The sequence below is a fragment of the Xyrauchen texanus genome, chromosome 13 (genome assembly GCF_025860055.1).
Source record: "Xyrauchen texanus isolate HMW12.3.18 chromosome 13, RBS_HiC_50CHRs, whole genome shotgun sequence".
Classification (NCBI taxonomy): domain Eukaryota; kingdom Metazoa; phylum Chordata; class Actinopteri; order Cypriniformes; family Catostomidae; genus Xyrauchen; species Xyrauchen texanus.
The window spans coordinates 24,896,184-24,915,607 of NC_068288.1; the positions used below are offsets into that span (position 1 = coordinate 24,896,184).

General features: G+C 40.2%; 1 protein-coding gene across 3 annotated transcripts in view; it reads right to left on the reverse strand.

The window, feature by feature from the left end:
- The window catches only part of LOC127654087 (cAMP-specific 3',5'-cyclic phosphodiesterase 4B-like), a 188,225-nt gene that overhangs the window by 35,472 nt on the left and 133,329 nt on the right, over positions 1-19,424 (reverse strand). For all 3 annotated transcript variants that reach the window (XM_052141072.1, XM_052141073.1, XM_052141074.1), the window contains 4 exons: positions 15,870-16,064; positions 15,011-15,047; positions 14,826-14,896; positions 13,396-13,445 (listed from right to left, as the gene is read on the reverse strand). In XM_052141072.1, the coding sequence (XP_051997032.1) occupies positions 13,396-13,445; positions 14,826-14,896; positions 15,011-15,047; positions 15,870-16,064 (353 nt within the window). The remainder of the gene's footprint in view (positions 1-13,395; positions 13,446-14,825; positions 14,897-15,010; positions 15,048-15,869; positions 16,065-19,424) is intronic.

The following is a 19,424-nucleotide window of genomic DNA, read 5'->3' on the forward strand; positions in this document are numbered from 1 at the left end:
CATGTCCGCTAATGATCTCTCTCTCCTGCACGATCCTCTGCAGTCGACCTTTAAACCTCAAAGGCTTGATTAGCCTAATACGGGACCGGGTGTGTATGATCACGACCCGGCCCCGCCCTCCGCCCTGCCACAGTGTCATACGGAGGTTTTCGCTGATTTACCAGTTTATTACTTTATTTCCAACAAGTTTATGTCATCCCTCTCATGAATGCGGGTCACAGAGATGTATGGACTTGTTTATTACAAATAATTGTGTCAGTTGTTATGGAAGCCTTGGAAGACTTGTTATGGAAGCTGCCATATTTGGTTTTCGTAACTGTAACTATGGTTACAGGCGTTATTCACGGCTATCTCAAGAATTTAAAAGGGGCTTGACATCAGTTATTCAAGCCACTACTGTAAGCAGAGTCACACCTGTTAGTAAATAAGATTATCAAACCCAAACATGACCAAAATCTGAATTGAAATAATCTGTGTGAGGAAAATAATTTCATAGCACTCAGATGTTTTCAAATAGCTTGTCTTTGACCCAGATGGTGAAAGCCAGCCAAAGCAATCCCACACTAGGCTAGTAAGCTGATAAGAGCATGTGTGTGTGCTGGATAGAGTGCAATACGCTGACCTTCTCTAGGTACTCTCTGAACATATTATATCTGTCAGTCATGTGGTCTCTTTTATGTGCCGCTGGCAGCACTTTATTGTTGTTACTGTTTCTCATGTGTGTTAATCTCCCTTAAGTCCCGCACTTGGGCCATATTTACATTTAATAGAGGTAACGGTAACCTGACCTTAAAACTGCATGCGTGTGAATGTGCAGGCCAGTCTGGCAGCACTATGAGAAAAGAAATCACTGGTGGACTACCCCTTCTTGATCGTTTCATTAAGTTGGCACGATGCCAGTGTTTTGATGACTGGCATTCTCAGAGCGCTATGAAACATTCATGCCATCAGACTTCATAAAACATGTTCCTCATAAAATGTGATCAAAGCATTAAAAACAAAACTATGTTCCTTGTGCACTTAGTTTATCTTAAATCGTGCATTGAGACTCCTGAATATTCAAAGTGAAATCAGTTTTGAGGTTCAAAAATATATTTAGTAAGTAAGAGATAATATACAGTAAAACCAAATAAACTCTGACAGGTGATCGGGTCTTGCAAAATCCTTGTTTTTTGCGATAATGACCGTCTGACTGTGACTCTAGAAGACCATCTACACACATTTGAAGTGTTAGACATGGTTTTGAAGTTAATAATTTCTGTCCTACAAAATCTAGTGTCTGCGTATGAAGAACTGTTGCAATGGAGACCTATGCTTACTAAAAAAAGTTATAATACTCCATAGAAAAGAGTAGCCTGGGCATTTTGAGAAATAAATGACTTTAAGCTCCTAACGAAACAACAACAACAAAAAATCATAAATATTTTGATTTGACGTGCTTCCTGACTCCTCCTCCACGTGACATGTGACCTTACCAACGAGCTTACATCATCCTTCACATGAGCGCACGTCACAGAGATGTACAGAAGTGAACATTTGTAGTTAAAAAGTATATAAGTATTGTTTTGTTTCTCAAAATAATCAATCGTTTGAGTTCAGAATAAGTTATTTGTTGACTGGAGTCATGTGGATAATTTTGATGCACCCTAAATATGCATTTTGGACCGTCAAAAATGGAGTACATTCACTTGCATTGTTTAAAGGAGGAGGCCTGAAATGAAATCCTAAAAATCTTAAACTCTGTTTTGATGAAGAAAGACATTCAGATACATCTTGGATGGCCTGAGGGTGTGTAAATTAAGAAAGACATTCAGATACATCTTGGATGGCCTGAGGGTGAGTAAATTATCAGCAAATTTTCATTTTTGGGTGAACTTTTCCTTTAAAGGAGACGAACAACTACAACTGTTTGTTGTAATACAACGTCTGGATTCTTTTTTTTAACCATGTCCTAAAAGGATTTTTGGATAAAATCTAGGATTATAGACTTCTTTGTGTTAAAAACTTATTTTAATTAAATATTACATTTAATTAAATATGCTGTATTATAAAATAAAATGTAAATTAGTGCAAAGGGGTGCATTTATATTCCTGTGTATTTTTCTAGTGTGCAAGCTAACTATACAAGTTCAATGTACGTTTCCTCCCCCTGACGTATGTTCTATAAAAGTTAAAGTTTTATCAGAAAGGCCTTGAGATTATTAAAGCAAATGTGCCCATTCTGAGATCTAAGACAAGAACAAAGAACTGGATACATTTCCATTGCATAGTATCTAACAGACCATAGTTTAAACTAAAAGTTTAACTAAACGTTTTCAACCTTGCCAGAGGTTCTGCCTGAGGTGATGTACTTCAGCCCGACCCAAACCATCATATTTTTTGATGCTTACTTTAAAGACGTGCATATGTGCACATAAGTCAGGGAAGAAATGTGATATAATCTCATAATGTAAACTGTAGTCAAACAAACACTGTTATAGTATGTTTCTCTCAAAGGTTGCAGGGTAAACTCCAGCACTTATCAGCATCTTTGTAAATACTCTAGATGTTGATCTTAACGCTGATCCATGATCAGTTCTCAAGATCTGAATCTCCTCATATTGTCTTGGCCTGAGATTAGCTGCTAGAGTTGTTAACATGACTGCAAGTGACACTGGTTCAGAAATTCAGATCACCTCTGGTCATCACAACAAATTCATCATGCACATTAATCACAGATATATTGACTCATTCCCAATCACAGTATCCAAATTAATTGCTAGAGGAATTTCCAAGTAGGGCAGAGCAGGAAGAATTCTAACACCTTTTTTGCATTTATACAGAACATTTTAATCTTTGACATACTAGCAGTCATTACCTGTGTCTACCTTTATGAATCAGATAAAATTTAACTTCAAGTACACAAAGGCCAATGTTACATGCATAAAGACATCAGCCATGCTGCATAATTATAATGGTGGTGTGTGGTGTTACAATAAATAATAATAAAAAAGCTTTAAAATGTGGATTTCTATATTTTATGTGAACATAAAATGGTTTGTTATAGAAAACACATTTTAAACACCAGACAATGGAATGTAAATGCCTGGTTTCCTTATGTGTATTCTTCACAGGCCAATTTCATAAAAATACTGTATGTAATGGATTTACTGTAACATACTGTATCATTGGCTTAGAGACACGCTACATTCATTCAGACATGATAATCACATAAAATTTGTAATACTGCAAACAAATAAGACCTGAAAACTACTCAAAAACATGTAACTTTTAAAGATGAGGTAACTGTTTAAAATAAGGTAATATTGGATTTATAGTAAGTAAAAATATTATCTTAAAACAAATTTTTTTAGTTAACTTGATCAAAGTCTTTTTAACTTTTCCTTTTTCAAAATATACTATATATACTGTGTGTGTATATATATATATATATATATATATATATATATATATATATATATATATATATATATATATATATATATATATATATATATATACACACACAGTATATATAGTATATATAAGTATATATAAAAATATTCACAAGAATGTAACCTTTAATTGAAGTACACTAATTGAAATTGGGTAAAAATCTCATAATTAAATATTTTTCTCCAAAACACGCTTGCCACACTTATTGCACCCTTACAACTTCTTATGAGTAAAATATATCTGACATATATTATAAACATAAATATATAATGGAGAAAAATATTTATTTAATTATTATATTTTTACCCCTTTCAATTAGTGTACTTCAATTAAAGGTTACATTTTTGTGAATGTTTTGAATGAAAGCTCATATTTAAAAAGGGTGCCAATATGTTTGGCCACAACTGTAATATATATATATACATAAAGTATGTGCATTAATTTATTGCCAGTGTTACATTAATTGAGCATTACAATTTTTCCTGCTCTCCCCTAATGCAACAATGCAATGTTGATAAAGCAATAGAAAGGAACGGAACAGAAAGGATGCAGATTGTATTTTCACTCTTATCTTAAAACATCTCTCAGCAATGTGTATATAATACAGTGTATCTAAGAAATGTTAGCTAACTGTAACAGACCACAGACACCTGTTACACTAGTACACACAGATATTATGAGTGTGAGTGAGTATCAACGTGTGTTGAACGAGAAGACAATGGTATTTGTCTGTCTACATCCTATTTTCCCCATTTTGGTCATTAAGCCACAGACATTTTGGTCATTAAGCCACAGACAAGTTCATTGCACGACCTGTGAGAGAGAAATTAACACTCGCACACTGAAAAACACCTCCTGGGTTCCGGAGGGTTCCAACAGTATGGGAAAAACAGGAAAAACCTGCGCTCTCCTTCCTGCCCATTGACCCTGTTTGTACAACATACAGGAGGCAGTTTAGGTGCAAGCAGTATGTCCGTGGTTCCCTCTCATTGTCTCTGCAGTTCTGGTTACATCACTACATTCTGTTTGTATTGGGGGGGGTTACAAGGTGATTATGTGACAATTTCTCAGGGAGATAAGTAAAGGGACATCTGAAAACAAAACAATTACAAAAATGTCTTTCTTAAAATTAATTAAAAAACAAACAAACAAACAAACAAATGAAATAACAAACAAAACAGCATATTGTATTGTAGAAGCCTGTTCAATAATGCTGGAAGAGAAAAGATAATCAAGATTTTTTATTAATATACTGTACATGGGAAATCTTATGTCCTGTAACAGGTCATAATTTTAGTCAGTCATCAGTAGGTCCTGCAGTGTGATGAATGAATTACAAACATTCCATAAGCTGTAGTCTCTTAAAAAAATTTTGATCCAAAGTTGCCAGCATAATTAATAAAGAAATTATCAAAATACTGTTTAAAATAGCTTTAGATTAAGTATAGCATGATGTTCCACAGGGTATATCAACTTTCTATGAGTATTTAATATCTACTACCCATATATTTATACATCTGATGATCTGATTTGTATAGATTTAGACTAAGATTAAGACAACTCTAATTAACTTTATAAAAATTTGCATTTGAAACTGCAAAGTACAGCAAAATTGCACAGTAACTTTACAGTAAGTAAACATGGCATTTATAATCATGACCCATGCATATTTTAACACAATGAAACTATCAGCTTACTAAGAGGTGAGAAAGTGTGATCTTGCACTCAAGTGTCAGCTTAATAGCATGCACTCATATGAAGACAAATAATGATCAAGCCTGATGATCTTCAGGAAGTGAATCTCAGTCCACCTGGTTTAAGAGGAAGTCAACAAAGCTGCATGCAGGCTGACTGACGTCAATCACAACCCACTGCACCTGACAGGAACTCCTAATGTCTCATGCTCTCTCTCTGTCAGTGATCTTGCAACTTTATCTTCTACATTTTGCATTTTTTTCTCAAAAGCATGGATATCAGGTTTTTCCTTCAATGCCACATTAAAAAATATATATATAAACAAATATAATTCTTTCATCATTTACTCAACCACATGTTGTTTAAACCCTGTATTTTTTTTTTTTTTCAATCAAACCCAAATGGAGATCTTAGGTAGAATGTCAGAGCCTCTGTTCCCTATCTGTCACTCACTCGACGTTGTGTGGATGAAGTGACACTAGGGGTCACTCTTGAGAGCCCGAGAAACCTCTGATCTTTGATAAAAGGCCAATGAGAATTGGTGAGTGGAATTTGCATGCCACTGCCCGAACATATGGGTATTAACCGCTCATTCAGATTTTCTCTTCGGAGCAGAGCGGTCGATATTCACTGAGCTGAATTTCCCATTCACCTCTGCTGGATTCCTGATGGCACATTACAGCGGCTTTCTCCCCCCTCTGCACTGGTGCACTGCAGAGATCGCCCCTGGGTGCTTCAGCAGAACAAAACTGAAAGACTATATTCTAAAAGTGCGGCACACATGGAAAAGTCTTTTTAAAGACGCGTCTTTTTAAAGATATCTTTCCACTTGTGTGTTATTCCTGGTTGCGGCCATTATCTCTCACTTTCCGAAGGTGATGAGCTTTAGAGCGCAGCATCACAGAGCAGGCTTTTCCAGTCGGATGCAGAAGCCTCGGCTGGGCTGCCCCCTTCGGGTACGGTCGCCCAGTCTCAGGCCAACCGCGAAATGATGGACATGCTGGAACTCTCCCCTGAACCCTCGCGGCTCGACGATTGGTTCCTGGGCCTGCGGCGCCGCTCACAGTCATGAACCTCCCCAGTTCCTTTCTTCCCAGAAGTGCACGAGGAGCTGACAAGGTCGTGAGAGGCACCTTTTACTGTCCGTTCCCGATCTTTCAGCTCTCCCGCCCTCACAATCCTCAATGGTGGGGCGGCCAAGGGCTACTCGGCAATGTCCCCAGTGGTTAAGGCGCGCGGTACACCTATGCCCATAGAGCATTGCCACCTGGCGCGGGCACCTTAAGCACCCGTCCAGGGCTTGTAGGCTTACGTCGTCCCTCACAGCCAAAGCCTATGGTGCCATTGGACAAGCCACCTCCCCCCTGCATGCCATGGCTCTCCTGCAAGTCCACCAAGCCAAGGCACTGAAAGAGCTGCATGAGGGTAGTTACGCCCCGGTATTGATGCTGGAGCTGGGCTTGGCGACCGACCTTGCCCTCCGGGTGACAAAGGTCACAGCGCGGTCTCAAGGGCGGGCAGTGTCCACATTGTTGGTCCAGGAGCACCACATTTGGCTCAACCTTGTCGAGATGCGAGAGGCCTTAAAGCCCCCATTTCCCAGGCTGGCCTAACACTGTCGATGACTTTGCCCAGCAGTTCTCGGCAGTGAATCAGCAGATGGAGGTCATTCAACACATCCTGCCCTAGCACGGCTCAAGATCCCGCACCCCATTGGCTCGTCACCAAGGGCGTCCTCCTGCGGCGGCTGCACCAGCTCCACCACTGCCTGCCATGCTGTCGAGCCCCCCGCAGAAAGCAGATGCCACCGTCTCACAGCTGGCTGCCAAGAAGAGCACTTCGAAGCGCCCCTGAGATGGGCGAATTAGGGACAAGGATCTGGATCTGGTAGAAAGACAACTCCGTCCACCAGTGGAGGGCCTGGAGGAGAATCTTTTGTTTTATTAAATTTCGCCGGATGCTCAAGTTGCTGCGGTACCCAAAAATTCAACAAAAGAGCAGTTTTCTCATTCCCTGGGTCACATATCCGGTGTGTATGAACATCACTACGACCACCGTCCACCATTACATTTTGGCAGGTTTGGCACTCCAGCGGTGCCCCCCCCCCACCCCTGTGTGCCCAGCTGTGGCACAAACACGGCCACACCCGGATGGATTCGACAGACTGCAGGGAATAAGTACCTCGTCCCCTCTCCTGGACCGATCCTCTGGTGGGTATCAGGAGCCAGGTAAGTGCTTCGATGTCCCTCGATTCAGCACGGCCACAGGGCTCAAGCCCCTTCAATGTGGCGCCTCTGGCTCCGCCCTGCAACGAGGCTCCACCCGCCGGTACGTCTGACGAGATTGTCCCCTTAGTCCCCCTCACCCGTAGCTTGGATGCATGGCATGTGCTCTCCAACCTGTCGCGATTGCTGGCTCTGAACATCCAACTCGGCTACGCGATTCAGTTCACCATGCGACCGCGCAGGTTCAGCGGTGTCCACTTCACTTCAGTGAAGGGCGAGAATGCCGTTACCTTGCGCGTGGAAAATGCTACCCTCCAACAGAAGGGCACGATAGAGCCTGTCTCTCCGGCCGAGATGAAGGGGATTTACAGCCCTTCTTCATTGTACCGAAGAAAGACTAAGCTAACCTTTTTAAAGAACCAATACAGTTTGGCACAAATTATGTCAATCCTGAGTTGTTGCTTCTAAATGTGTCATTTTAATTTAAACAAGCTAAATTTTTATTTAAGAGCTATGGTAGATCCGAAGATTATTAGTGAATAACATCTTAAATTTCAGTCTGTTCACACAAAGCTTTCGTATGGCTTCAGAACACTTGGGATTATAGCTCATGACATGTACTATCTTTACACAGCCTGATTGTAACGAACGCTAATCCCCAAGTTCACCCCGCCCCCTCTAGCTCTCACACTCGCTCCCAATCACCGGAATATTAGTTACACCTGCACTGTTCTTTTCCCCTATTTATACCCTGCCCTTTCTCCCCACAGTTGTTGGTTATTGTTTAGTTTACCCCTTCGCTTTGCCAGCTCTAGTGTTTCGCTAGCTTTCCCCTGTTTAAACTACTCTCTTGTTTGTTTGTTATATTCTGATCTCCCAGCTTCGACCTTACGCTTCCCTTTACTACGCCTCTTTGGATTTGCCCCTCTGTTATATTCTGATCTCCCGGCTTCGACCTTACGCCTCCTTTTACTACGCTTCTTTGGATTTGCCCCTTTGTACTTTTGCCATTCTGCCAATAAAGCAGTTTTTCCCGACATTGTGACTATCTCTTCTTGTGCGTGTTACACTGATCTCATGAAAAGTATGTCACTGGCAACATTTTAACAAAATGAAATTACATGGTTCATCATGTTTTGCAGCAGTTCCAAAGTGAAATGTCCACTGAGGGGCACTCAAAGCAAGTTTAATGTTCTCCCCAAAAGATGAGGTTTAAGCTTAATGGTCTATTCAGTTTTAAATATATAAAACCTACAGTTGAAGTCAGATGTTTACATACACTTTAGCCAAATACATTTAAACTCAGTTTTTCACAGTTGCTGACATTTAATCATAGAAAACATTCCCTGCCTTCAGTTAGGTCAGTTAGGATCACTACTTTATTTTAAGAATTAGAACTTTCAGAATTAGAGTAGAGGGAATTATTTATTTCAGCTTTTTTTTCTTTCATCATATTCCCAGTGGGTCAGAAGTTTGCATAAACTTGGTAGCATTGCCTTTAAATTGTTTGACTTGGGTCAAACGTTTTGGGTAGGCTTCCACAAGCTTCTCACAATAAGTTGCTGGAATTTTGGCCCATTCCTCCAGACAGAACTGTGTAACTGAGTCAGGTTTGTAGGCCTCCTTGCATGCACATGCTTTTTCAGATTGAGGTCAGAGCTTTGTGATGGCCACTCCAATACTTTGACTTTGTTGTGCTTCAGCCATTTTGACACAACTTTGTCAACATTTTAACAAAATGAAATTACATGGTTCATCATGTTTTGCAGCAGTTCCTAAGTGAAATGTCCACTGAGGGGCACTCACAGCAAGTTTAATGTTCTTTGCTTTGGGTCATTGTCCAATTGAAAACCCATTTACGACCGAGCTTTAACTTCATGGCTGATGTCTTGAGATGTTGCTTCAATATATCCACATAATTTTCCGTCCTCATGATGCCATCTATTTTGAGGAGTGCACCAGGCCCTCCTGCAGCAAAGCACCCCCACAACATGATGCTGCCACCCCCATTCTTCACCGTTGGGATAGTGCTTTCCAAGCTGCTTAAAGGCACAGTTGACTTAGTGTATGTAAACTTCTGATCCACTGGAATTGTGATATATAGTCAATTAAAAGTGAAACAATCTGTCTGTAAACAATTGTTTGAAAAAAAAATCTTGTGTAATGCACAAAGTAGATGTCCTAAACGACTTGCCAAAACTAGAGTTTGCTAATATGAAATCTGTGGAGTGGTTAAGAAATGAGTTTTAATGACTAAGTGTATGTAAATTCCTGACTTTATCTGTACCTCCCTAAACCTAACCAATAGTGTCCTAAAAAGTAAATGTGAGATGATCTCACATTGTTCATCTGAACAAGGCACATAAAACTCATTCTGCAAAAATGTAGTTATAGTAATGTTTTTACTATGAGACCAGATTGTCTTTATAACACCCTTCATACTTTTTCCTACTGGCATTGTCAAAAACTGCAACCACTCATTAACCTTCATCAACTGAAACACAGCTAACCAATATACACTATGGACACAATTCTATGTTCCCACTCTTCCAATATATTAGATTTTTCCATCCTCCCTAGAACTACATTGATTTAGCTATGAATGCAGGACCATAATTACAGCCACCAAGCCATACTGTACAGTTCACCAGCAATCTATAATTGGTGTACTGTCAGTTCAACCCTATCCATACTTTTTCAGACTGATTATGAAATAATGCAGAGACATTTTCATAATGCAACTATTTGAATAGAATCGAAAGACTGCAGACTCAGTGAGCAACTTCAGATTATGCATCAGGTCGATCAGCAATAAGTTCTAATTTCTCTGCTTCTTATTGCCAGGTATACAAAAAATCTATGCACACAGAACTCCACAGACTTCAGCAGAATTATATTTGCAGATGATTGCCGATTTGTTTTTTCCTTTTTTCTATTAATTATTTTTTTTATTCCTCATCAATAAACCTCATCTGGTGAAATACAGTATATACTGTACACATATCTGGTGAATCTATAAAAAGTTTAACTTAGTTAAAACCAGAGACTATATAAAAGAGACGTAGCACTTCTATTAAAATTAATGGGAGAAATGGGAATGCCCAACCAAGAAGCTCGCACCCAAAGATCAACGGATGCACAAAGGAAGTCCCGCCTTACAGGTAAAAGAGCCAATCACATTTTAGATACAGATATCACCTGTCAATCAACTCGAGAATGTGCATGCGCATTAGCAAAACAAGCAGTTAACATTTTCAGCATAATCTGAGATAAAGAAGCACAATTTATTATACCAATGCTGTTTGATTTTACTGCTGATTTGAAACATGTCATTTGAAAAATGAGATTTCGGTGTTCCCCCATTCAAGAAGCTGCACTGTCATGACTGGAAATATTTGGAGCGTTCCAAAGATGGCTGGCAGTTGACTGATTTACAAGAAGGACTTTGTTAATACTCACTTATAGGACACTGTAACAGAGCCAAATCTCTGTAATTTCAAAATCCCCAAGTGTATTTCCGGCTTGTTTAAAGTAAAACGTCTCACGTTATGCATCAAATCTTCATTTCTCTGGTTATTACTGGGATTTTGATTGCACAATAAATTTTGGGATTTTATTCATTTTGCAGCCTCAGTGTCTGTACTCTTCATAGGAAGGAAGGAATAAGGTATTTTGTATTATTATATAGATCAATTTTAAAAAAAACAATCAGCCAATTAAACGGTTATCAGCCTTTTCCAACAATTTAGATATCAGTATCGGCAAAATCCACAATCGGTCAACCTCTAGTTTATATTCACACAATTCTGTAGATATCTTCCCAAAATCTGTGCAGAAATGGAGAAAAAAGTCTACAGATTCTATCTGGACTGGCTTTTTACTTATTGAACAGTACACTTTGGCAAACGATTGTCAAGTTTGTTTCTGAATTTCAGCGTATCAATGATTGTATTACAGTCAATTATTGTGAGTTTCCCTAGATCACTCTTGCTAAAAAATATCTTCTATCCCTCTAACTAAATGTGAACAGCCTCGGTCTAATTATCCTTCAGAAATGACCTCAACAGGTACAGCCAAGGTTTTTTTTGACATTTCTAAGAAAACAGTCTGTGCTCTATAAAAGAGGCTTGAGTGGACGGCCTTGATCTGATTAGTTAGCATACTGTAGATTACAGTTTTGCTGAAATCTGTCTGCAGTGTTCTCTGATATCACACTGGGAGCCATCCTCAAGGACAGAGAGTGAACTATAAGGAATTTTCCCACCCATGACACAGCACTGACCTTCTGCTGAGGCAGATCTATTGTGCATTGTGTCATTGCTTTTGGTAGCTGTGCTTGCGTGTTTGAGAGACCAACAACTACATTCTCTGCCATGTCCATTTCCTATGGCCTAACACATTCTGTACAACTAGACAAAACTGTCTGCAGTATGGGCACTGTGCTTTTGTTTATGTGTGTGAGTTCACATTTCAACATTTTTGGGCCAATCAGCAAAGCTACAGTGGAGATGAGTGATGAGGGAGGCATGAGGGGAACAGTGTGGGCAGTCACGTAGCTTAGCATGAAATCTCTCTATCATTAAAAATATACAGACAGATCCACAAAACAACACGTGTTTGCAGGCACACATAAATGCATGCACGCGTGTAATTGCAAACATATGTGAACGCACACAAAAAAACACACACACACACACACACACACACACACACGCGCGCGATCTCTATGATGTAAAAAGGTCACAAAAACTTTTTTAACACTTAGGCTGCACTTAAATATGTGAATGTATTAAAGGAATAGTTCACCCAAAAATTTTAATTCACCCACTATTCACTTACCCTGATGACATCCCATCTCTGTAGGTCCTTATAATGCAAGTAATCTGGTGCCATCAGGCTATTGGCTATTTGACATTTCAAAAGGCATATTTAGGCAGCATAAAAGTAATCCACATGACTCAAGTAATCAAAAAATGTCTTCTGAAGCAAATCGATAGGTTGGTGTAAGAAACATTGATAATTAAAATATCTTTAACTTTAAATCGTTGCTTACGGCTAGATGCTGTTTGAAATGGACTAACTCTCATGTGACGTTCGTTCCTCTGTTGTGTACAAAGTGCTCGCTTCCGAATTCTCGTGTGAATATGCCATAGCGCTTCCGTCACTGACTGCTGGCAGGAAACAATTTTTTAAGTTAATAAAGTTATAATTATCAATTTGTTTCTTACACCGACCTATCGATTTGCTCCAGAAGACACTAACTGATCAACTGGATTCGTGACGATTACTTTTATGCTGCCTAAATATGCCTTTTGGACCTTCAAATAGCCATTTACTTATATTATAAGGACCTACAGAGCTTCAAAATGTTTCTAAAAATCTTAATTTGTGTTCTGCTGAAGAAAAACAGTCATACAGTGAATAATGACAGAATTTTCATTATCTGGTGAACAATTTCTTTAACATGATATAAAAATACCAAACCATGTGGCATTTATTTCAACAAATATAGCACAAACATACTTTGAAGCAAAGAGAGCGCAAAATAAGTTTGATAGGTTGCAAATTCTAAAACAATACTATTATATTTAATATAAACTTATTATATTTGATACAAAATTTACGATAAAAACTAAAATCATATTTTGAAACTTTCAGGTAGTCAAACATTAGTGGAACATTTCCAAAGTTAATGTGATGAACTACACTTGTGGTTACTCTGCTAGGACACCTGTGGGAACTTGATGGGAAATTCCTTCATACATCCACTAAAAATCACATTGACACAATAGGTTATACATAATTGCAAAAAGACTCAGGAAAGTGGAGATCTAGCATAATTTGGTTCCAGATGCCCACTTGGTTTGATATTTTGTAATCTAATGGAACTGAATTCAAAACATGTTAAGAGTGACTTAAATGTCCCAATGTAAGTATTTTAAAGGCACTGGAGTCTATCCACCCAATGGGAATGCTTACAAAATGCATAAGAGAATAAAGTTCTTAAGGTACTTTTACAAAATTAAGTTATAGGACTCACCAGGTAGGCACATTCTGGTGATGGGGGGTTGGTTAGACACAGGGGACCTCCTACAAGAAAAAAGGATGAATGATATAGTAGACCACTCCATACAAACTAATAATTCTTACCATATATGTCCTACACAATCAAAGGAAAACCCTGCTTTCAGAAATGATTCAAACAAAATTATTCAAACAACACTTCTGTGTGTTCTATATGTATGACAAAGCACACATTTGTCATACCAGTGTGTCATCTTGAACTATAAAAAAACATTCAAGAAGCTACATTCAAATCTCTGCATTTTGCTAAATATTTTTTCCTTAAGTGTATCACAGATTTGATGCGACACTCCCTTTAATACAGACGTATTATTTTGATATTACATGGCGTGTTGCTCTTTTCCGCAGTAGTACTCCTGCAGAACTTCCCTTCAAGTTCTTCTGAACTGGGTTGCCCTCAGACAGCCCTGAGGAGGGCTTAACAAAAGCCTCTAACACTGCAGTGTAATTGCCTTGACGTAGATCCACTGTTATTTGGAAGGGGGAAATAATTCTTCCGTTAATAACAGGGAATAAACATATTTTCTCCATTCTCAGGTGGAAAAATGGAATTTGGGGCCATGTGGAAATTCTCTGTGTAGGGAAGTGATTTTTGGATGGGATTTTAAATCGTGAAAACTGGTGAAATGTTTAGTGGAAAATGGCTCTAGTGAAATGTCAGTCCACATGGGTGGCTGGGTGCATAAAATAAAAGGTTGTAAAGATTGCCCTCTTGTGTTCAATCTTAGAAACAACAGAGCAGACAGTCAAAAATCATCAAGCAGTGAGATTCAACACAATTTACACCTGGAATATCAACAGCATCTGAGGCATGTTGTTGATATTATAAAATAAGTTAGTCTCCACCTTTACTTTGTAAAAAGAAGCAAATATCCTGTAGTAATGGACTATTTGTCAAGGCATTCGTAGGGTTTAAAAGCATAAACGCGAAGCTCTGTGCTTTTTTAAAGTATTTTGAAATGTTCTACACAAATTTGCATTATTTGACTTGTTGTCTAAATCTTGTGGACTGCTGTTTTAGTCTTATTAACTTATTTCCTGTGAATGCAGTTTGCACCAAATAAATAGTACTTTATTTCCCTTATGTCACTTTAGGTTATCCTTGCATATATTGTGCAAAAGTGACCTTGCTTAGTGGCTTTACATGGTCCTGTCAGGAATTGAAAGATTGGATATATCTTTCCACAGGTCAATCAATTTTGTTGGCAATTATATCATTCAAAGTCTTGTGGTGATCATTTCCTTACACAAAATGTTTTGCTGTATTTTTTATTTTTTTACATATATTTTCTGCAAAAAAATATCAGTCTTATTTAAGTTTTTAAGTTCTAATTAAGGTTTGATGAGGTCATAGCCTTCTTTTTCATTGTTTACAATTATACTCACTTGTTAGATGCGCACTGAACATTGGTCAAGACAGTAAAATTGTTTCTGACACTTCGAAGGCTTGCAAGAACCTTGAAGAAGAGAGAAACAACATAAAGCTATGAGGTAAAACCTAAAAAAATATAATTTATAATATAGTCCCAGAGCAACATGACATGGTTGTAAAAAAGACATGCAGTGTTTACCTGAGCAAAAGGCGTAACTATCAGGTCATCCCCATGCCTGTAAACAGAAGGGAATACAATTAATGTTTCAAGCATTCAACGTCAAAATAAAATTACATAACTATGTTAATGTCAGGTGTCATTTTCCGCCCATGGAACTAGAAATGAGAAGTACACTCATTGTCAAAGTATGTGTCAAATGAGGTCGCCGTTCACCACTTCAGAATAAGGACCATAAATGGCACTAGAAATGGGTTACCAAGAACAATCCTGCACATTCCTTAGGGTTATTTGGCTGCTAAGACCCTGAAAAATGCATTCTTATATAATTACAGGCTTTTACTGCCAGAAGGGCCATCTGAGGAAATCAAGATTGAGATATGTCATGGCATGCAAATTTTACTGCCATGAGCATTACTGCATAAAATTGACTCAGTAAACAATATCCTCCCCCTTTACCCGATGGAAACTTCATAGTTCTCAGATAACCAAATGCCATTTGTTAATTCATGGTGACAGATAAATTGAAGTGGCTTCCCAGTCACTTAGTGCATTAGATAAGATAATTCAATGAGTAGATGACAGAGTAAACATCATAGAATAGCCCACTAAAATTTTATGACAAACATTTGTACAAGTACAGCAGCTGTAAAGTAAATTTAACTGATTATACTGATCTGCATGTTTACATTTATTTTCTTAGCAGGTGCTTTCTAACAAAAGCATGAAGGAGTGTTCAGGCTAGAATGGTTTTCTTGATCTGTAATCCAGGTTAGCAAATAAAAGAAAGTTTATGACCAAACTTAAAATAAAATGTCATTATATAATGTATTCTGAACAATAGCACTTTCACTGGGTGCATAAAGCTGATTATACTCACAGTTCGGAGGCGATAGATGAATTGCGAGACATTGACTTGGGTGAGAGGTCATAGTCACTGTCCGAGCGGTAGAGGAAGGACTCTCGCCGCTGGTTGTGGCCAGGGAAGTTTGTGTGCAGAACCAGACCAGAACCTGGGGAGGCCTGGGTGTCCAAAGGACTACAGCTTGCAGACGGGCCATTTTCCACATCAAAACTGCAATGATACAAATCCCAAAAAATTAAAAATAAATAAAATGCACAATACAAGAAAATAAGGGTAAGGAAAACACCTTACAGTTGTTAAAAGTCCTGGACTGCTGTCATTTCAACATAAGCATTATTTAAAAAAATAAATTTAAAAAAAAGGCAAAATGAGTACAATAATAAATAGTGTTACAACATGTGCTTGTGATATTATGACCAACCTAGTCTCATAGAAAAAACTATTTATTCACTTACACACAAATCACAACTACAATGGCTGATTATCACATTAGAAAGACTTTTTCACACTATTACTCACACACTGCTGTTATATCAAAACACTTTTACTATAATGCATAATTTAATAATTTGTTTTTAAAACACTATCGGTTAGGTTTAGCCGTTGGTTTAGAGTAAGGATGTCTGTTTTGTTAACCTCATGTGCTTTAAGAACACTTTTGGTCAAGTTTAGGCAAAAGTTTTAGGTAAGAGAAGTGTGTTTTATTAATTAAAACCTCCATTCAAACTAAACCTTTATTCAACCTGAAACCATTCAAATTTAATTTATAAACCTTGTCTGCTTACAACATAATTTCACTCACTTTTGGTGCCCCTCGCTGGATATTTCACTGGGAAACAGCAGTCAAAAGTGTAATACAGCACGTCATTTTGATTTGAAAAATAATGTGCCCATGATCATGTAACTGTCATGAGATCAAGCTAGAGAAGACATGGAAAATTCAAGTTTATGCTTAACCTTCAGAGACACACTGGATCAAAGTTACAATAGTGTTATCATATTCATAACACGTTTGATAGAAAAATATAAAGAAATGTATACATCTCAGCATACTAAAGTCAAACAACATGGTCACTGCCTTCTGAACACAATGCTATCTATTTTCGATAACATTTAGCAATCTTCCAAGTAAGTATTTCTGTTCTCAATTCCAAATGTGTTTAGTGATATAAATATCCCAAAACAACATAAACCTGCTGTAAAGGTTCCATCAGTAAGGAAGCGGGAAGCAGGTTGGCAGTCCAGGTAAATCACATTTATTGAAGCATTCAGCTTCAAACACAAAGTATAGGGTTTTCAGCTTCATAAACAAAGAGCAGGCTTTTCAGCCTCACACAACACAAAACTCTCTCACATTGGCGTTCTTGGCGGCCTTTTCAAGCCCATCTCTGTGGTCAATGTAATGAGAAACAGGTGTTACACATCATTAATCACAAGGTGATAGCCCTTACCGCTTCCTCTCTACCCAGTGACAGACACAAGACTACAGACCGCTCCCCCCTGCACGCCATCTTGACGTGCCGCAGGAACTGCACTCGAACAGGCGATGGCCACCCTCGTGTTCCGGAAACTTAACACATGGACTGGACCTGCTCGCAGTACAGGAGGTAGACAAAGCACGCTTTCTCAAACGCTCCCGTCTCCCAGCTCCGTCCATTCGGCGACACCACTTGACGACTCCGCCCAGCAGTCCTCAGCAGTGAAGAAACAGACGGAGGCTATTTCACACATCTTGCCCTCTCTCGCCGAGGGCGTCCTCCTGTGGCTTTCAAGAAAGAAAGAAAGAAAGTGTTGCTCCGCCTCAACAAACAAGAGTGGGCCCAGCTCTCAGCCCCAGCATCAAGCTCCCCGCAGAAGTTGGACGCCCCTCGTCTCACGGACCCCCTTGAGGACCCGGAAGGCTCCCAGGCACTCCTGAGATGACCGACCCAGAGACCGAGACATTAGCTCCAGAGATGGTAAGACCACTCCGTTCCCCGGTGGGGGGCCGGGAGGAGAATCTTTTTGTTGAATTCATTTCATTGGCCGCACCCCCTAAGGGGGGCTGCGGTACTCATATTCTCAATAATAGAGCAATTTCCTTTTGTCTCTGAGTCACCTGGCCCGGAAATGCTGTTCTCATGGCACTCTGCCGCCAGATCTCAACAGTCCCGGCTCCCTGAACGCGGTACCTCTGCCCTCAGCCCCACGACTGTTCCCTGGCTGGCCGGTTCTGACGAGTCTAGAGGATGCCTGCACTGGACCTCCTCATCAGTCACGAACCTGCCCCCTGCCGGGCGCGCGGAGCATGGTAAGTGCTTTGAGTTTGTTCTCAGCACCAAAGCCTCGGGACGCACCCTGCATCCCGAAGCCACACTACCTGCTCCACCCCGCTGCGAAGCCCTGCCGGGTACGTCCAAAATACTCGTCCCCTTGGTGCCCCTAGCACAGAGTTTAGAGGCGTGGCTTTCACTGCACAACCCATCACGCTGGCTGCACCGGACCATTTGACTCGGTTACGCAATTCAGTTTGCCAGGCCCCTGCGCACGGAAATTGTCACTCTTTTACTCAAAGATGCGATACAGCCTGTCCCTCCAACCGAAATGAAGAAGGGTCTCTACAGCCCTTACTTCATTGTACCCAAGAAAGGAGGCGGCTTACGACCGATCTTGGACCTGTGAGTTTTCAACCGGGCTCTGCTCAAACTCCCGTTCAAAATGCTCACGCAGAAACAGATTCTGACTTGTGTCCGGAATCTAGATTGATTCGCAGCGGTAGAACTGAAGGACGCGTACTTTCACGTCTTGATTCTGCCACGACACCGACCCTTCCTACGGTTCGAGTTACTATGCGCGCACAGAGACCAGGTGCACAGGCACCTCAGCCGTTTGGGACTTCAGGTCAGCTGGGAAAAGAGCAAGCTCACCCCGGTTCAGAGCATCTATTTTCTCGGCATGGAGTTAGACTCAGTCTCAATGTCAGCACGTCTCACCAAAGAGCGTGCACAGTTGGTGCTGAAATGCCTCGTTTCTTTCAAGCCAGGCACTATGGTCCCTTTATAACTTTTCCAAAGGCACCTGGGGTATATGGTATCCTCCGCGGTGGCCGCCACTGGAGTTGATGCATATGAGACCACTTCAGCACTGGCTTCAGACTCGAGTCCCGAGACAAGCATGGCGCCGCGGCACGCACCGTGTGATGATCACCACCGCCTGCCACCAGACACTCAAACCCTGGACAGACTTCTGCTTTCTGCGGGCAGGAGTACCCTTGCAGCAGGTGTCCCGCCTCCAGATTGGGTTGGGGAACGTGCGCCTTTTTTCCCAGGAGACCCCATCTCACGAGCGGACTCCCGTGTCTCCCTTAGGCAGTTCCAGCTGCCTCGGTCACCGTGCTGTAGCAACGCCCCCCTCTACGAGGCTGGATCTACCACCGCGCCAACTTTCCCACATAGGTCCTAAACGGCCATGTGATGTATTCACCACCTTTATCTCCCCTGCACGGTAGGTGTGGTCTCCGCAGGGTCTTCTCCCCCTGAAAGAATAGGAAACTGGGTAAGACCCCCTTCCCTTAATGCATGTAAGGGGCCC